The 19,904-nt window shown below is 30.2% G+C and overlaps 2 protein-coding genes across 10 annotated transcripts; both read right to left on the reverse strand.

Annotated features, from left to right (window-relative positions):
* Positions 1-3,453: 3,453 nt before the first annotated feature.
* Positions 3,454-5,493, reverse strand: LOC105114160 (E3 ubiquitin-protein ligase RNF34-like). Of its 3 annotated transcripts, XM_011010621.1 has the most exons (3): positions 5,097-5,493; positions 4,189-4,854; positions 3,454-3,553 (listed from the first exon to the last, which is right to left on the reverse strand). In XM_011010621.1, exon 2 carries the CDS (start codon positions 4,770-4,772, stop codon positions 4,230-4,232), a length of 543 nt encoding a protein of 180 aa, XP_011008923.1. In that variant the 5' UTR covers positions 4,773-4,854; positions 5,097-5,493; the 3' UTR covers positions 3,454-3,553; positions 4,189-4,229. The 3 variants fall into 3 exon arrangements, with proteins under 3 accessions (XP_011008923.1, XP_011008924.1, XP_011008922.1); XM_011010622.1 differs by lacking the exon at positions 3,454-3,553 and having other exon boundaries at positions 4,039-4,854; positions 5,136-5,492; XM_011010620.1 differs by lacking the exon at positions 3,454-3,553 and having other exon boundaries at positions 4,039-4,854; positions 5,097-5,492.
* Positions 5,494-10,173: 4,680 nt separating this feature from the next.
* Positions 10,174-17,151, reverse strand: LOC105114162 (uncharacterized). Of its 7 annotated transcripts, none has more exons than XM_011010627.1 (14): positions 16,907-17,151; positions 16,168-16,817; positions 15,847-16,007; positions 15,227-15,287; positions 14,632-14,697; positions 14,283-14,368; positions 13,770-13,833; positions 12,487-12,699; positions 12,023-12,088; positions 11,817-11,896; positions 11,608-11,730; positions 11,327-11,442; positions 11,079-11,150; positions 10,174-10,388 (listed from the first exon to the last, which is right to left on the reverse strand). In XM_011010627.1, exons 1-11 carry the CDS (start codon positions 17,046-17,048, stop codon positions 11,616-11,618), a joined length of 1,704 nt encoding a protein of 567 aa, XP_011008929.1. In that variant the 5' UTR covers positions 17,049-17,151; the 3' UTR covers positions 10,174-10,388; positions 11,079-11,150; positions 11,327-11,442; positions 11,608-11,615. The 7 variants fall into 7 exon arrangements, with proteins under 7 accessions (XP_011008929.1, XP_011008932.1, XP_011008930.1 ...); XM_011010630.1 differs by lacking the exon at positions 10,174-10,388 and adding an exon at positions 10,406-10,768 and having other exon boundaries at positions 11,079-11,107; XM_011010628.1 differs by lacking the exon at positions 10,174-10,388 and adding an exon at positions 10,568-10,761.
* Positions 17,152-19,904: the final 2,753 nt, after the last annotated feature.

Raw genomic sequence — 19,904 nt, forward strand, 5'->3', positions numbered from 1 at the left:
TTTTGAAACATCAACTTTCATCAATCTCATAATACATAAGGTATTTTCCTTAAATTGAAAAGACAAAGTTGTATTAGAACACATTTTAAAGTAAAATCACCTTTATAATTAAGCAGGACTCCAAAATCTAATTGGATTTTGCATCTTATTACAAAGAAGGAATGCTGTCAACACTTAAGAAATCTTCGTCCGACGTGATGTATGCTTTTGGAATAGCAACAGCTGTGTTTCAAAGTCAATACAAACTCCTCTTGTCAGCAACATATTTTGTCATGCAAATTCGAAGGAGACTACATTCTTGCACATGATCTTAATTTTACGTGGACTCTTCTGATTTTGCCTAACTCGTTGATTGATTAATTTTCTCCATGAAAAAACAGGTATTTTCAAACACCAATCCAACTTAAACTTGTAAACATTCATATTATTTTTTATTTAATTTTTATTAAATAAAAAATAATAAAATTAAAATTTATAATTATTTAATTAATAAAACTTGAATACTACATTAAAAAATCAATTTAACTTGTTATATTAAGTTTTAGAACTATTTAATTAATAAAACTTTAATACTGCATTAAAAAATCAATTTAACTCAACAATTTAACTTGTTATATTAAGTTTTAGAATGGAATACAATTTATGTTATTCTCTTACAAATTTTGTTATAAAAACTCTAAAAGCTTGATGTGCTTTTTTATTTTGAAAGTATTTTAAAAAAAAATTATTTTTTTATTTTAAATTATTTTGGTACACTAATATTAAAAATAATTTTTTAAAAATAAAAAAAATATTTTTTTAATATATTTTCAAACAAAATACACTTTCAAGAAATTACTATTACCAATTCTACCTACCACTAATGAGCATAAAGAAAAGATTCTTTATGGCAAAAATGTGGTTGCATCCTTTCTTCTCTTTTGGATCAAACGCAGCACCATCTTTGACCGCGGGGAAGACCTTGCCTTCCTGCCTCGCATCTTCTCTTGTCACTTCTATCGTTGGTGGCGTTGCGTTTCCAAGAGGTCAGATAATTTACTTGATTGGGATCTGTCTGAAGTGGGTCCATAGTACTGTTTTGTAAGGCTAAGGATGTATAACGGGACTGCTCAAATACCAAAATACAGATACGGTCTGCTAATATATATTCCACGTGGCCAGGCATTCAGATTTGGGGACACATTAGGATTCAACATCGCGGACCAAGTTAAGAGCTTCTAGGAAAATACCAAAAAATAAGATATTGTTTGTTTTTATATTTTAAAATTATAGTTTTTTATTTTTAATTATGTTTTTATTTGATGTAAAGAATAATTTTTTAAAAATAAAAAAATTATTATATGAATATATTTCTAAAAAAACACTTTAAAAAAATTATTACTATTTCACAATTGATTATGCTAGTATAATAGAGTGCTGGATCCTTCCTAGTTGATAAAGAAATAAAGTGGAGTCTATCTGGGTACTATTTCACAATTGGACCCATATTTTAAATATGATCCTTTATAACCATTATTGTGTGATTAATATGCTTCGAGCGTCCAAATTTGAAAATGAAATTTCTTCCTTCTCTATTCCAAGTAGGATGAAAAATATTCTTGCTGTCCTTTGAATATTGTATAGAGAGTTGGACATCATTTAAATTAGAAACACGCGTAAAATTATGATTATAGTTATTAAATTCAATTTAACTTGATATAATTAATAAATTAACTCAATATTTATTTGTTTTAAATTAGATTTTCTTTTTAATCTTCTAATGAATTAAATCAGTCAAATTTGGATGACCCGGTTGAGTAAATCATTGATTTGATTTTTTTTAATTAAAAATAATATCATGTCCTTCAGGTTAACTCAACTGAGGTCATGGGACAGGCTGTTTCTTGTAGCTATGCTTGAAACAAGGCATGTAGCTCAAAGGGTTGGCTGAATGCTGGCATTTCATGCAAGTTGTGAATCTGAGATTTTCATGGAAGGAAGGGTTCAAGCGTGCAAGTGGGTTTTATTACTATTACTAGCAAGCATTCTTCTAGTCTCTTGGAGTTTGGAGGACGTCTACTAACATACACCGTTGATCACGGCTTTGACTTTGTGTTTTGAATATTGTTTGTTAAAAATTAAAAAAAAAATATATTTAATATATTTTAAAAAATAATAATTGCTAACAGCAAAACACGCTTTTAAGAACAATTCCGTGAATTATTGCTTTTTTTACCAGCAAATGGACCTTAATAGAAAGAGAACGTAGAAAAGGCCATCCATGTGAATCATTCCATCGGTTATGATAGTCTGTCTTCCCCCATATATGACTTTGTGGGAGAAATTCTAAGTTCGGTAATGTTTGTTGTTATAGTAGCAATATGTATTGTTTTTAAAAAATAATATTTTTTTTTTATTTTTAACAATAATAAATTAAAATAAAAAAAAATCATTTTTTTAACAGTAGAGTATCATAAAAAAAAAATACATTAATTAGAGAAGGAAAAGTCAATTACGCATCTAATTCGTGAAGCATCACAACCTCAATCATGTTCTTGGAAAATTACTTATTATCATTCAAATATTTGATTTGTTAATAATTAATTTTTTAATTAGTACCCTTTTGCTCTAGAAATTTCAATATTAATTAGTAATAGTTCTACTAATAACGTGTTTAGTATTAGTATTGTAATTTAAAAAATTATTAAATCAAAATTATTAACACTAATTAGTAGTAGTTCTACTAATCAGGTGTTTAGTATTAGTATTGTAATTTAAAATGTTTTTTAAAAAATTATTAAATCAAAATTATTAAAAATATTTTAAAAAATATTAATTTAATACTTTTTAATTAAAACACACTAAAAAATAAAAGTTATCACACTCTTAATTATTTTTAATAAAAAAAAATCCATAGTAATAGTCAAAAATAAAACCCAAATGAATGGGATAATGGAACTCATAAGAATAAACACGAAATATTACCGTAGGGTCATAGCATTTATGTACCCAGTAAGTTGCTTTAATAAAGAAAGTTCAAGTTTTAAAATATTCATTATATATATATAAAATAAAGTTTCCATTTTTAACGAGTCACCAACATGAATTGGTTGGGTAGCGAGTAGACGGCATGAGCCCACATTGGGAGCTTGGACTGTGAAGGAGAAGGCCAGGCCCAAAAAAACACTTTACTCTGTGTCCTTTTTAACGAGATTAGGTTACCGGCAGATAATTTAATTCCGTAAATAATATCGTTTAAAAATATATTAAAACAATATTTTTTTATTTTTAAGTATTGTTTTTAATTTCAACACATTACATTATTTTAAAAAATATAAAAAAAATTAGACAAAACACTGTTTAAAATGCAATTCAGAGGTTGAAAAAACACAAGATATCCGGACAATCCTTAAACTATTCTTTATATAACAACAAATTGAGGGCGTGATCAACTGACAGGCAAACCCAACTGGATCTAAAATATGCGAGCTCCAATGAATCTCTGGTTTGTTTTTAAGTTTGAGGAATGGAGGGCTTCCTCGTTAGTTTCAGATCATGTTAGAAAGTCAATTGTCTGAACGAGAAAGAAAACAGAAAAGTTTAAGAAAATAAATTTAAAAAAAAAAAAAACAAAGAAAATCTTCCTCTCACTCCATTGTGAAAGGAAATTAATGACAGAAAGAGGAAGTGCAGCTAAATTAAATTAAAGAGCTGCGTTCGTGTATTAATTATGCTCTTGGCAATCAACTAGATTGGCATGCATCATACTTTTCCGAATCATCTCTTCATAATTCAGTGCTTTGCCCGCATGTAATAGCTTCATTAATCAATTAAACTTTCAATTTAAATATACTAATGATTATTGTATATTTTGTTTCGATTTTTTTAATTTTATTTTTTATAAATGTTTTTTAATTAATAATATAGCTATTAATCACTGAAAAATATTTTTTAATTTAATTTTTATGATATTATTAAATATCAAAAAAATAATTCATATTTAATAAACATTACTTTATAAAAAAATTAATATCCAACCATCACATCGTAAGGTGAATGAAGATAGCAGTATGTCTTTGATAGAATATCCAAAATCTTAAGAAAGATGTTATCATTACATCTACATTGAGTCGAAGTTTAGAACTCTTATTTAACTAATTAAGATTAATTAAACATTAATATGAGATTAATGAATGATAAGACTCAAACCTGAAATCAAGCTTTGAAAGAGTCTTCTCTGATCATTAACACTAAAAGATATCAAGGATGTCGAGAATTGAACGGTTGCAGATGGGGCAAGACCCTCGATTGACCCACATTTCTCTTGAACAAACCCTACAAAAGGCGTGTCCACATGGAATAAAAGCCGCGCCTTTCTTTCTCTCCATGCACACGCAGCACACCCAATCATTCTCTGGTCCCTGTTCCTGTTCTTTGTCCCTCCTACTTTTGTTAGCCTTGTTCTTCGTCCTCCAATCAACACCGTCCGTTTCTTCAATCAATCTCATCAATGTCTTGACATTTGAAGCCCGTGAATTGCGCTCAGCAGCTAATGCCATTGCCAGATTCATCCCTGCACCTGGGGCTGCAGCAAACCCTCCTCCTTGTGCTTGGTTCTGGATAATGGCACTCTCTTCTTCTTCTTCCTCCTCCATATCGATGAAGGGCATGCTTGGAGTTTCGCTTCTGGAACTCCAGCTTGTGCTCCCGCAGCAGCCACCAAGGCCCTTGAATGACAGCCGTTGCTTTAGATGCTTCCACCCCGTCATTGTGATCCCGTCTAAGCTGTTCATTTTTATTATTTATATGCTGTCTTAGACTCTGGTAGCATCCGCACCTTGTGTAATTTAATCCCTGCTAAACACTGACATATTCCTGCAAATGCAAGCTCATTCTCTCATTGCCATTCATTTATAATCAAAGAAAGAAGAGAGAGCGAGGACTAAGAATAGAACAACATTGTGATCATCACATCGGCGTGGCGTTATATATATGCTTATATTGTTTGACTAAGATTGCATGAGTGATCGAGTTTGTTGTGAAAAGAAGAAAAAGAGAAGAAGAGACAGAGAGCAGAATCATGAAGATTCAAAAGGGTTAGGTGGAGCTTCACTTACATGGAAACCCTTGACAGATGGGGTCGATCTCTCAATCACAATCTTGGAGGTTGTCGTCTGAGCTGCGTCGTAAAGATTCAAAATGCTCTTAAGTCAGAGCATTAACAGTAGCAGTGTTGTTGAAACTGAGTGTTACTATCACAGTAGCAAGTAGTTAATGAGGATCTGCTAGCTAGTGGAGAAGAACTGGGACGATAGTGGGCTGGCAAGGCTGAAATAGACAGAGGGATCGCTGTCGCCAGACCGGAGAATGTTAGCCAATATCAAATCTTTGCCACCTTTTTCTGTTTACAATGAAACGCGTGGGACCTGCGTTGCGATCTCTTTTTATATTTTCTTTCTCTGATTCCTTATAGCTCTTTGCCTATTTGCATGCTTGACATTTCCATGGCAGAAATATTTGTGTCTGTATTTCTAAATTCAATAAACATAAATAACTCCAAGTGTTACGACTTTCTAGTGCATTGTATTCCAATATTAGGCAAATATTCCCCGTTTTTATGCCGAAATCATATCCTACAGTTCCTACCACCATGCTCTGCGTAGCGATCATATAGTGACAGCCTACTAGCACTTTTAACAAATAAATTATTTATTTTTTAAAATTAATTTTATTTTTTAAAATTAATTTTATTTTATGTTTTGAGATTGTTTGGATGTTATATATATATATATATATATATATTATTTTAATATATTTTTAAATAAAAAAACAATTATTATTATTATAATATTAAATATAAACGTTGACGGGAGACTAATTGCAACGTACAACTATGACTACTCTCGTTTTTGTTTATCAAAAAAAGGAACTATAAATCCTTACTCTCCATCTAAAGTGAAATGATCATTGAAGATGCTTTTCTATTTATTTTTCTGTGGAGAACAGGAGGGGATCGATCATTGAAGATGAGGAATCCAATCAAGATTTTTGTGAACTTTACAATTCTGCGACATCTACAAGAGGAGATAACATTTTTATATCGTGAGGGGCCAAAAACGTAATTCTGATGTAGTCGAAAATGTTTTATTAGAAAATGTTTCTGTCCTCTTTAACAAGTCTTTATTTAATAATAATCCTTCATCAATTAACGTCATTGAAAATTAAGAATTGAGCGATCTAATTAGAGAATGGAGTTGTTTTCTTTTCTTTCGTGTTTGATATTTTTTTGTGTATGTTTATTATCTTTTATTTTTGTGATGTTTTTATGTTTGATAATTAGAGAATTCAAGAATTAATTGTAATGTATGTAAGTTCACCTGAATACTCTAAATTATTAAAAAAAAATTATTAATAAAATCACAACATAGAGAAAAAATTTCCAGCACATGTGTTGTGATTTCATCGGTAAATTCTTAACAATTTAACTTACAAATTGTTGTTATTTAATTAAAAAAAATTATTATATAGATACACAATACAAGATTATATTGAGAAAAAGATCTAATAAAACATTATATTATAAAGAAACTTATCTCGCCTCTTGCTTTCATTATACACTAAGAGAGAGCATTGTGAAATTACATGGTGCTTTTTTTTTTTAATGGGGTTTTTGTAATGTTAAAAAATCATTCTGATTGTTAAGTAGATGGTTGATTAAGCAAAATAAAATGATTTTTTTATTAAATATAATAAAAGCATGAGTGATCAAATTTGACACTTAAACCAAAAAACTTAAGCCTCTTTTTCTTTTTTCTTGTTAAAGACTTCGATCCCCAAAGTCTTAATATTTTTTAATTTTAATTTATATTATTTGAGAGTTTTACTTTTTGATCTAAAACTTTATTTTATTTATATTTGAAAACATAGTAGCAATTATTTTTTAAAGTACATTTCACTAGGAAATAAATCAAAATAATTATTTTTATTTTTAAAAAATTAATTTTGACATTAGCATATCAAAACAATATAAAAATAAAAATAATAATATTTTTAAACGGAAACAAAATTAATTTTTTTAGAAAATACTATTACAATTGTGTTCCCAAACGGTCTCTAGAAACAAAAAAAATATCATGATTAAAAAGAAATTGATAAAATAAAAATATTTTAATTAAAAAGATATATATTTTTTATCCACTATTCTAATTGTTTGAAGTCTTTATCAAATTAAGAACATGCCACAAAGAAGTTATATTTTTGTTGGAAAAGTTTATTAATAAAAAATCTAAGAATTATACTTTAATTCCTTTTTTTAATGGAGTTTAAATTATTTTTTTCTTAAAAAACATTTATTAAACAAACGCAACACAACAAGTTTCATACTTACAATTTTGTTTTTAAAAAAAATAGTCTACAAAATGCGATGGCTAGAAAGAATTGATTCGGTTCGTAAGCATAGCACGACCAGCCATGTCAAAATCCAGGCTAAAAAGTCAAAAACACGAGTATTAACTCAATAAATGGCCCACAGGTGATGATGGAAGCGTGTCGGATGGTGATATTGATTGAGTAAAAAGCCATGACTTCCGGCAATCACGAGTTAGGCACGCACCTCTCTCTTCTCTTGAAATTTACAAATTTCGAGCTCTCTTCCCTTATTGTCAAACTTGAATTTGGTTTTATCTTTCTGATTTTACAGGTTAACATTTGACGAAGGAGAGAACACAAAGAAAACCTCCTCCCCCTCCTCCCCCTCCTCCTCCTCCTCCTTGGTAGGATTGCCCACGTATTGCAAAAACATAACTAATGCCCAGAATTAGGTAAATGCCCAGAATTAGGTAAGAAAACAAATAATGATAGAGGATAACAAGATGCCAACAGCTGCGGTCGCCTGCCTGAGATTTAGATCCTGTTCATAAAGCAGAAGAGCGTTCTTTTCTTTTCTCGATTCAAATCATATCCTTCCTCCAATCCACGGCTTCCATCCCGATGAAACGATGAGGGAGGATCCAAGAACAGAGTTCAAGGGTGCTGAGACGCTCAGCCACATTCCTAAAATAAAGAAGATTGGATGCAATCATGATTTAAATGTTCCAGATAACCTCCAACAATTTAAACCCCCTGGAAAATTATTTTCGCTTTAGATCATAGCAGACCCTGGACTTGAATCATCAATATCGTGATTTAGGAATCTTATATGAGATTGTTTTAGGGTTTTACTTCAACTGGAAGTATCTTGTATTTGGCTTTCTTTTTTATTTTTTCTGGTTATCATTTTGCCTGGGAAACATTGTATAGTATTAACCCGCTATTAAAGCCACGCTTGTTGATGGCCTTTACATAAAAAATTATAAGTATAAATAAAAGAATTTACGTAAGCTTCTAATTAACAGAATTAGTAATCATATGTATAAATAATTGAATAAACAATAATTAATATAATTAAAATAAATAAATAAATAAATTGACAAATAAATATAAATTAAGATATTTAATTTTATAATATTATATATTTATAATGTTGTATTTATTAAATTTATTTATTTATTCATTCAAGTAATAATATAAATAGATAATCATAGGAGAATGATTGAATAAAACAAAACAAAAAAATATATTATGCAAGACTCTATATATTAAAAATAATATTTAAAAATAAAATTTATTTATATAAAATATATATAAAAAAACCTATTAATGAATCAGAATAATATTTTTAAAAATTTTATATATGCAAAATGATTTTAAAAAAACTCTATTAAGAAATAAAACTAAATAAGGGAAATAAAAAATCAATATATGAGGGATATTAATTGACACATAAACTACAAAAAGTACTTTAAAAAATTAAAAAATATCAATTAAAATAAAAATTAAATTTAAAATAAGAAAAAAACGATGCTAGTTAGATATCATAAGCACAATTAAAAAATTAAAAATAATAAATTACTTGGATTGTAGGCTTGAAAAAATTAAAAAACTCTATTAATAGACAACAATAGTAGATGAATAAAATTACACACACATGCACATATAAAAAAGATTACAATAACTTGAAAAAAAAATCTTGAAATTACAAAATTAGATAAAAAAATAAAAAAAAAATTATCTAAGTCAACCCGAATTGGATACATAGCCTAAGTAATAAGAGGTAAGTTAACCAGGGTTAACCCCCAAAACTTGTGGCCAAAAATATTAAATCAGGATAATCTAATAAAAAAAATTATAAAACACTACAAAGTCAATCTAAAAAAATAATAATAATAACAATATTAAACAATAAAATCATAAAAGAAAATGAGTCAAAAAATAATTTTATCCCGCATGAATTTTTCAAACTCATTCCCTAGTTTATTAGATCGGAAACACCATAAATATAAATACCATGAAGTCTAATCATCTTCAAACCATACGTTGAAAAATAAAACCGAGAAAATAAAATCAAAGTATACAAAAGAATCAAAAATAAAAAATTATGGTTAAAAGAATGAAAATGAAAATCAAAAGAAATAAATTAGAAGGCAATCAAATTTTTTTTATTAGAGGGTTAAATTGAAAAGAAAATGAACTTTAACAAAAAAAAATTAAAAAAATAAAAATTAAATTGAAAAAAATAATACACCATATACTTTGATTAAAGGGAAAAATTGAAAACTAATAAACTTCAACAAAAGAGTAAAGGAAAAAAAAACTAAAATTTAAAAGAATAAAAATCAAATTAAAAAAACAACATATCATAAATTATAATTGAAAAACTAAATAAAAAACAAACAAAACCTTTATAAAGAACCAACAAAAAACTAAAAAAATAAAAACTAAAATTCAAATATTAAAATAAAAAAAGAATTGAGATGTACTTTTAAGGGAGGAGAGAGATTAAAAAAATAAAAAAGAAAACAACCATGAACAAAAAAGTGCCTAACCTCTGCGAACTATATATTTTTTAGAAGGATAAAAAAATAAATTTACTATAACAATATTTTTTTTTTGTCTAGGTATACAGTGATTTCACTGCGGCTCTCAGAGTTTTGGTAATACTTCTTTCTTTTTTAGATTTATTTCCTTTGGATAATGAATAATTTTATCTAAACAAAGTTGAATTCTTCAGATTTTAATATCAATAACAACAAATATGAGATTGGTTTATGGAGGAAGATATTGCTACTTGAAAATAAAGAAAGTTTAGGTTTAATGAAAACGAGGGAAGACAAAGCTCTATTAGCAATATCTGATTGAACTCAGTTAGTAACTCAACAGATAAAGAATTTTGCTTTTGGTTAGAACTCAAGAAGTAGTCGAGGGCAAACATGATTAGCTACTCCTTGCTAGTCAAAGACATGGGTACGTGGACTTTGGATCTCCTGGAGCCCACGCCACGTGTATCAACTTCAAAGTCACGGATCCTGGCCCTATAAAATCTCATGTTATGGTGACTAATGAAGTAATTCAAGCAAAATAGAAACCATGCAATGTGATCCTCGAAAGTGCCAGTTAAGAGATTCAAGAACAACGACTTTTCAATGATGCTCAAGATTAAGCTGTGTTTAACGAGTGAACTTGTAGCACAATTATCATGTTATCCGTCACAACTCTCTAAACAAGGCAGAGACAAATAATGCAGAGCTACTTTTTTTTTTAGCCTTTTATTATTAAAGGAATGAAATGAGTAGTCATAGTCATAGTCATGTCATATACAAGGCTAGAGCTGATAAATTGTCCACTGAAGGAGAATCTTACAGTATTAAACTATTTTCTTTGAATCTGTAGTCAATTTTAACACATCTGTACACTGGAGAAAAGTAAAAAAGGTGTTAAAGACTGGCAAGTGACAACATGCAGGATCGTGAAAGAAGAAAATCTTTAAAGGGCTTGTATGAGCCGAATATAATGCAATTATAAAATATAAGCAGCTTTTTTGGATGATATCTCTTGCATATACTACTTTTGCATTAATGTGCAAAGAAATCCTTAAAAGATCAAACATTCAATAGGGGTTAAACAATAAAGGCTTTCGACCATTGTATGCACATATGCAATTATACGCCACCGGGTTCAAAAAATAACTTACATCTATGAGTGAAAATCAAAGGGAAACTCACCCTTAAAGAATGCCTTTGCCAAAAGAACCCTGCAAGGTTAACCACGTGATATATTTGTTCATGCAAAGAATTCTGCAATGACAAAGACATACATTATTTGTTTATGCTATGATGCAAATGAGGGTTTTTACAAAATTCTTTCTTGGAGTCTAGAAGGCCATAATTGCAACCAACATCCCCATAACCGAGGTAAGAATCAAGATATATAAACAATAAACACAAACAAAATCATATATTGTTTTACTCACATTTGAACTTGAGATGGCTTTGTGGTCCAGTGGATGTCAACCACCTTGGTATTGTAATCAAGGTAACAGCCTCTAGCAAACTCGTATTCACAGAAATTGTTGCAAACAAGGATCTCCTGTGCAACAAAAAATCAAAATCAGTCATTTGGTTCAAGATCCCATACAGTATTGAAACTGTGCCAATCCCCTTTAGCAGTCAGGTTTTTGAAAATCTGTTGTTGCACAAAATTAGAGCAAACATAGGAGAAATGCTGATTTAACAGACAACACATGCTCTTGACCTTTTTGGTTATTTGTAGCCCACTTGTAACATCAAATGACGATAACTACGGCCACGTATAATTCGCTGCCACATAAATTGGAGCAGGTTCTGTAAACTCATTTTCATCCGTTCCTGGACAAGCCTGTGAGCCAACATCAACATATGCGAATGCACAGCATTTTCATGCTCATTTTGGGTAATAGGATACTAAAAGAAGAAATCACTTACCATCTCACAAGACATCTCTGAATACCTCTAGATATGGGGCGAATGAATGACGGATCGCGTTGAGCATAGAGCAAACCAACCTAGAAATTATGTTAAGTGAGCTTATCTAAGAACATTAGTCCAGTATGAGGACTGAAATTGAACTGAAGGTTAACCAAATCCATGGATGCATAATAGCAAGACGTGGAAAAAAAAGAAAATAATACCTCTAATAAAGCAATAGTGCATGGATCATCAAATATCTCAAAGCTACAATCACCGAGGTAATTTACCTACACCAAGAGAGAGAAATTAAAAATTAAACAAAAGAATAACAGCCTCAGAGAACAATAATAGCCATGTCAACAGCTTATAAATACAAACCCATCTTCAAATATAAGCTGAGCATGCTTGTTACATTTAACAGTCATTTCGATTAATTAACACCTATTAACAAATATTATGGATTTCCAGTCCAGGAACAGCATTAAAAATTTAACAAACTTCTAGCAGGTATATTATACTAATATATTGTTTAAACCACCCCAACATGGAGGAAATTTGAGCATCATAAAACTGTTAAAAAATACTAAATCCCATACAAATAAAAAAGGTGTTTTAAAATTATACGCAACAGTAAAACAACACAACACTATTTAAGTATAAAATGAGAAAAAAGGACATATGTTACCCCAAATTCAGTATTTATTAGAGATTGAACAAAATCCAGCAGCTGAAGCTTTGCCCACTGCTGATGTTGAGTAGGGTCGTCCAGTTTTGGAGGATGCTTCCAAGGAGAACCAAAACGTAACCTATCTTTTGGAATTTTTCCACTTTTAGAATCATTGGCAAACTTTTGCAGGAATTCCAGTGCTTTATCCATGGCAGGATTCACCACAGTAACCTAAAATAAAGTGACATAAGAGATGATGAGGCAGTGCATGGCACGAAATAAAAGTAATTGATATTACTCGTGGATAAAAAAACATGGCTTAACCCTATATTTGCTCATGTATTTGTTTTCAGCCATCAATTTTGCCCGTGCTTCTGATTCATTCAATCTAACCTTGAGTTATCAAATTTGAGTCAATTAAGGCCGGTTTTATGTGGGTCCAGTAATTAGAGACGAAGTTTGCATTGAGTTCCAATTGTGCCCCATGTGCAAGGAGTAATGGGAAAAAATCAGAACATTTGATCTTTTTGTTTTCCCTTTTTTTTTTTTTTAAAAAAAAAGAGACTATCTTGGAACATTTTATCTTTCTATTGATTCAAAGCAAACTTTCTCCTAATGAAAGAAATAGCTTGTGGACTGGTGCTTAAGCCACCTGACTGCAGTTGAATAATTCTAGGGGAAAAAAAGATCTAAATCAAAGCCTGAGCAAGCTACATAAAGAGAGTGCTTTTTTATTCAAAAACAGAGTCCTGAGAGCAAGATTCATACTGACTCTTTTTCTTGGTAGCATTCTGTAAAGTTAGCTTTGCTTTTATCTCCTTATGCTTTACTTTTTGATTAACATGATTGAAAAACCATCTCATAAATATTTTATCCATTTTCAAATTGTTACCATGACCAAAATGAAATACTGATTACTATCAGTAGAGAAGTCAACCAAGATAGCACAGCTTTAAGTTCAGCCCACTAAACCATTTACATTCATTATCAATATTATGCAGCAACCAGATTACTTCAAGAAAGAAAATCCGGTAAAGGTCATGTAAACAGGGGATTAAAGGTTAGCCATGTTAAATAATAACTAGCTCAAAGTCCTTGATAGGATTAACCAACATGTCAAAAAGAGAGAAGAAGAACATAGGGGTACAGGAGAAAAACAGTCCAGCATTCAGAAATTTCAATGAAGAAATTCAGGCAAAGGTCATGAATCTAGGCTCATAGATTAGGTATGTCAACTAATTAACCATGGTAACAGGAGAAAATGAGATAAGCACTTGCTCAGATGTCATGATGAATCTTACCTGCAAATATGCTAAATATGCGTCTACAATATCCTCAAATGTGCTAGCCTTGTCTTCAAGGACCCTGCAGTTAACAATGCAGAAGGAAAATAACACATGCAGCATCATATTTATAAAAAATATAGGATTCCATTCAATCAATGACACTTTCATTTCACCAATTTCATAGCTGGCATTAACACTATGCATGTTTACATGACATCCAGTGAATGTAAGAGTGAGAATCTTGCACAATGTAATTTATGTACTTTGGAAAACAAAGGTAAAATAACTAAAGACATAGTAAGTAAATTTGATGACCCAAGCACATGTCTATGTATTTGTGCATGCATGTCTGCAGACCTGCACTTGTATAAAAGAGAATAATAAATGTTTTTTAATCCATTACAATGCCATCATTCAATATGGTACAAAAAACAAAAACTCACCATTTGTATGGTGAAAAGGAAATAAGTTTCTATAAATGGTTGATGCTTCAACCACTATATATAGAGAGAGAAAAAAAATTCTTACTTCTGATAATAGCTACTTTGTTTGAGAGCATAAAGCTCAAACAGATGTCGAGGGTTTGGACCAAGCACCTCAACAATCACTGTCCACTACAATTAAAAAAAAAAAAAGAATAAAGTTAATTCCCATAAAAATGCAAGGAAACTGAGATAGGCATGATTCATCCAAGACTATTGAGAAATAAATTTCAAATACAATGCAACTTATGACTTTCTTTTCATTTTTAAGATAACTAGGGAAAGCCATACTTGCAGTAATTTCTTTTCTTATTTCAAGTCCTAAAGGGCATTTCATTACTCTTTTAGTTTTTAAAATATTCTGTTAGGGAAATGAAAATAACAAAATTTCTCACTTCTGACTGACTGAAGTAATCATTAACCATATGCATTTTAGCTTCTTGTGGAGCCCATCCGAAGTTCTGCAAACAAAGAATATTGAATGAGTGGCATACACCATAATTATCAATCTCCAGATGTTTTCTGTTTTCACAAGTACAGATTTTCTTCAATGGAAGATTCTATCAAGTGAAACAGAAATGTATTTTTTAACAATAATACATTAAAGCCACATGATTGGAACAGAGACCCAGCTAGAAGAACCCTAGCAGTCATAATAGCACGTTTGTGAGCATCTCTATGAGTTATTGCAGTACTTAAATTTATCTGTGCAAGATTTAGGTAGCATTAATTAAAATATCTCAGGCAGCAGACTTCCAATTTGGCTCTCAAAGGCTGAAATTACAAAGCAAGAAACAGTCTGGGAAAGAAATATCTTAGATAACAAATATTGATTTATCAAAGTCCTCTGTCCCATAGGAATGGACCTGTGAGTATTCTCCACTGTTTCAACATAGCAGTAAGCAACGACTACTTCTTGTCAAAGAAATCAAAGACAATAACATGCAGCAGCACCTGTAATAGTGGCAGTAGAAGTTTAAGTTTGAATACCTCACGGGAAATGAATATATCTGGAAATCCAAAATCCCAGTAGGCCTGGTATGAGTAGTAGCTGTGACAACAGTGTTTATTAGAATCCAAAAGCAGTGGAGTGGGAAAAACCTTGCAAAGATGTAACACTAAGTGAAAGATTAAAAACTTCCAGAAAGATAAAATGTAGGAAATAGGGCATCCCTACGTTCTAGCAGAGTTTTCATCTAATAATTATGAGGCGATTTTGATGTTCTTATTTCACAAGGCTGTTGCAAACCTTCCGAACTGCCAGCAATAATATACCATTCCAAAATCTAACCCGAAATGTTTACTCTAACAAAGGAGTTGTTTTCGTATTCAATGAAGGAAGGATCATCATGGAATCACCCCGTTTAACTTGAATAGAGTGAGTTCATAAATGAATAGGGTGTATAAGGGAACATTCTATTACCCACAATCTTTCCAAAGGGAAGCATGGGGTTGAGCTCATGCCCCTGGTTTGATAAGTGTGTTTTCAATTGCTTCAACATTAAACTCGGAAAAAACCATACACTACCAATCAGGAAATAACATGATTTGACTAGTATGGTGCAAAGTACAAGAAAACAAAAGGATTAGATGATGAGGAATGGACTAACCTATCAGATGTCGCAAGCATAATGGGCAGGCATCTCTCATTTGCACCCAATGCAACAATTCTCCATATCAGACTGTCATGATACATTGGTCCAGAAACCATTGAATCATCCACTAAAATAGCCTTTTTGAGAACTTCAATATTGTTTATAACCAGCTTCGGCTGCTCAATTTGCAAATCACAAGACAATAAAAGAGCTTCATTCAACCATATAACCACCAAATAGACAAAGCATTTGTTAAATTGAATCATGCAAATACTTGTAATGATACACGAGTTAACAAAAGTAAAAACAGCAATGCCATCTCTTCTCAATAATGACCTGAAAGTAATCAATCTCAGCAGCTTTTGATAGCAACTCGAGCAGCAAACAAGGCCAATCAGTACAAGAATTGGCCAAAGACCTCGAAAACCCACCAGTCCTGTTCAAATGAGCAATGGCACTGGCTCTCCACCCTTGCTGCATTGTAATAACCTCCTTAGCCAACCTCAAAGCCACAAACGCCTCTCTAAAATACGAAGCCTCCTCCACAGACAAGCTCTTCCCTTTCTCTTCCAACCCAAGAATCTCGTCAATCTCTTTGGCATTTGATTGAGCGGATAGCGCAAAAACTGTCCGGTCCCAAAGAACCGAACTTGAAACCTTAGAAATAGCATTTCTCGATTTCAAAACAATATTGGAATTGTTTTGGAGTAGTATACGACGAAGGGCAGTGTCAAGGCGATGCCATTTGTTGAGAGTAGAGAATATTTGGCTGGAAGTAATGGCTCCGAGTTGGATTCCCTTCTGGGTCATCGATTCAAGGCAAGTTTCGAGCTGGGTTTTGCAATTGGAGAGCGTTAGTGGATCACAAGTAGACCAAGAAGCCCAAGGGTAGGAGTTGTTATGCTTAGGGTGATGGTCTTTGATTGACTGCGCAAAGTCTACATAGCCAGTTATGTGAGGGCCTTTGTTCCAATCTTTAAGGAGACCTGCAAAAAAAAAGCAGAAAATCAAGTTAGAGCTTGCTTGATCTCTGTTTCGTTTTTTCAAGTTTCAGGAAAGAAAAGATGATACATACGTTCGAGGAAGAGGGTGGTTTTGCCGACGCCACGGGGGCCGTGGAGAATGAGAGGTTGAGGGACGCGGTGGTGCTGGGCGTGGTTGTTTAAGATTGTTTCGAGTAATGGTCTTGGTATAATCTTCCATGATTTGTTCACCATTTTGTTTCTCCTTCGTCCTGTCTTCTGCTGCCGCCGGGAGGGTTTTAGCGGACTGAGTGAGATGCGGGTTCCACTTCCGGTGAGTTAGTTAAGTTGGGGGTTTTATTTTACACGTCGTTTGTTAAGTATAGCAGAATTTGGGCCCAGGAGAAGAATGGCCTAGCCCGATACTATATGCATCAATGGATTTCTTCTCTCTTATTTATTTATTTATTTTTAATAAAATTTTTCTTTCTTTTAGAGATGGGAAAGTGTTTAATTTTTTTTATATAAATCCTTGAATTTTTTCTTTCTTTTAGAGATGGGAAACTGTTTAATTTTTTTTATATAAATCCTTGAATTTAATTACTCTTTCCAAGTTTATCAATTTTTTTATGATGGATGAAATGTATCTATGGTATTAAGTTATTAACTTTGTATGTTGTTTTAGGATATATTTTAATTATAATGTGATTACATGTCTTTATTATTATTATTATTATTATTATTATTATTATTATTATTGATAGCATTGCATTTGATTATATATTAATAAGAGAAATTATCATATGAAATAGGCTAGGGTAACTAGTATTAGATTAACTTGTTCAACTTTTTTATTTATTAAAATGGTGGCATTTTATATTGTTTTTACAGGATATTAATCCCACCTAATTTATATCAACCATGGACTAACTAAGTCACTAATAATTCAATTAGATAAAAACAAATTTAATAGGATTTATATCTTATTTGATTAAATTAAAAACCTAATTTAAAGTAGGTTCTGAGCCTTGAATTTTTTAGATCATCTTATCAAAACTAAATCAAAATTAATAACTATGACTTCTAGAATTCTTAAAAGAAATATGGCCAAAAATAATGTTTTTTTTTCAAAAAACAATATATTGCTAAGCAAGCAAACAAGGATGAATAAAGACTAGTTATAAGTACAATATCATGTGCGAATTTTATTTTGGTTCCCCGACTTTAATTATTTTTTGTTCCGATGACCTAAATTTTTTTAATTTGTTTCTTTCCAAGATTTTTTCTTCTCTTTCTATTATCTTTTATATATTTCCTTAATGTTTTAGATTGTTTTAGTATTGAATGACATGTTAATTTCATTTGGAAAAATATTAAATTATTATAAGAAGTGAAATTGAAAAACAAGGATCAAAATTGATATTTGTCAAAAAAAATATAGCCCTTTTCCATGTTTACTATTACAAAGAACATATATCTACAATTTATCCCCTCAATTTTATTTTATTTTAAAGTTTGGTCTTTTCTAGTTTTGAAATGTTTGTTTAGGTTTCAAATTTTATTTATTTTATATTTTAGTTTCTAGAATTTAGGGGAGGTGAGAGAAAGTCACACATTGTTTTTTTTTTAAAAAGAGAGTTTTTAGGTGACTGAACTTTAGCAACCAATTACTTTGATTTTGGTATGTATAGAATTATTTTTTAGAGTGAAACTTAATGGATATTGTTTTTTCTTATTTTTATATTTTTTAATTAAAATATTTTTTATTGAAATTATTGAAATGGTTTTTAAATAATTATTTAATTATTCCATTAACATTAGCATCTTCCATGGTAATATTAGCAATCACTTTTTGAATAGGTATGTATGAACTTAATATGCATAATTTTCTAAATATGTATGAAATATCTATTTTTAATTTTTTTGTTCTAAATTCGTTATATAATCTTTTTCCAATATTAGTTTTGTTATATATTTTTAATACATCCAAGTCAAAATTATAAATTTATTATTTCTTTATTAAAACTTGTTTTTAAAATTATGATAAGTTTTTGTTTGAAAAAAGTTGTGATATGAAAAATATTTGGTTAAAAAAAACACATCAATAAGGAAAACAAGTTTTGAGTAAAGAGATACTTTTTGCAAGACTTAATTTGAATTCTTATAATTTTTTATATTGATTTTAATAGTTTACAATTTCTATGCAATAAACAATGTAGCCAAAAAAAATATTTTTTCAAGGAAAAATATATTAGTAAAAACAAAAGATAATTTATACTAACAATTATATTTAAAATTAAACACAATTGTGAAGAACATTTTATCACCGTATAAAGATTTGATGAGCACCTTGCATCATCAAATCAAACATTGTTATATGCATTTATCTTTCATCTTTTCATTTTAGTTTTTAGTTAGCATTAATAAAAAAATTTCAATTTCTTAATTCATTGCATTTTGTTAAATTCACTTATCAAAATTTTCAATTTTTAATTATTTTTTCTCATTATGCAAGAAACTTTATTCATAATATCAACATAATCTTTTTTTACATTAAAAAATAACTTAATATATCACTAGTATTATAGCATTGATAATTGGCTAGCATAGAACTATAGGCAACAAGGAGGGAAAAAGCTATATTATCTTTAGTAAGGACCAAATATTCAATATTTTTTGCTTATAAACATATAGAAAAGGTTTTGATAAATTAACAAAGTTTGGTATATGTTATGGTTGATAATAATAATACGACGTAAAGATTGAGAATATCGACTTTGAAAGAGATTGTTAAAATAGGTTGGTATAAATTTCAAGAAAGAGAAAGGAGAAAAAAAAAAGATCTTGAATGCGTAGTAAAGCTCTTATTATGACACCTCTAGTACCATTAAAAAAAATGTTGATAAAACGAATCCAAAAACATTAAACAATGTCAGTAATAGTGACCGAAATAAGTGATTAGTACTTAAAAGTGCATTTTTATCATGGTTTTATATCATCATTTTGCACTTGAAGTATCAATAACTCCTTAACTAAAGCATGTTTTATAATAATATATCTAAAAATATAAGATACCTTTAATTTGTGGTAAATATTCATTTTAAATACAGG

Source organism: Populus euphratica, unplaced genomic scaffold (genome assembly GCF_000495115.2).
Source record: "Populus euphratica unplaced genomic scaffold, PopEup_1.0 scaffold496.1, whole genome shotgun sequence".
Lineage (NCBI taxonomy): Eukaryota > Viridiplantae > Streptophyta > Magnoliopsida > Malpighiales > Salicaceae > Populus > Populus euphratica.

Coding starts and splice junctions, on each gene's coding strand:
- LOC105114160 (XM_011010621.1), bottom strand. CDS start 4,772: ATGAACAGCTTAGACGGGATCACAATGACGGGGTGGAAGCATCTAAAG.
- LOC105114162 (XM_011010627.1), bottom strand. CDS start 17,048: ATGGTGAACAAATCATGGAAGATTATACCAAGACCATTACTCGAAACA. Junction 16,008..16,167: donor CTGAGATTGATTACTTTCAG/GTCATTATTGAG, acceptor CAAATTGAGCAG/CCGAAGCTGGTTATAAACAA. Junction 14,369..14,631: donor ATTACTTCAGTCAGTCAGAA/GTGAGAAATTTT, acceptor TTTTAATTGTAG/TGGACAGTGATTGTTGAGGT.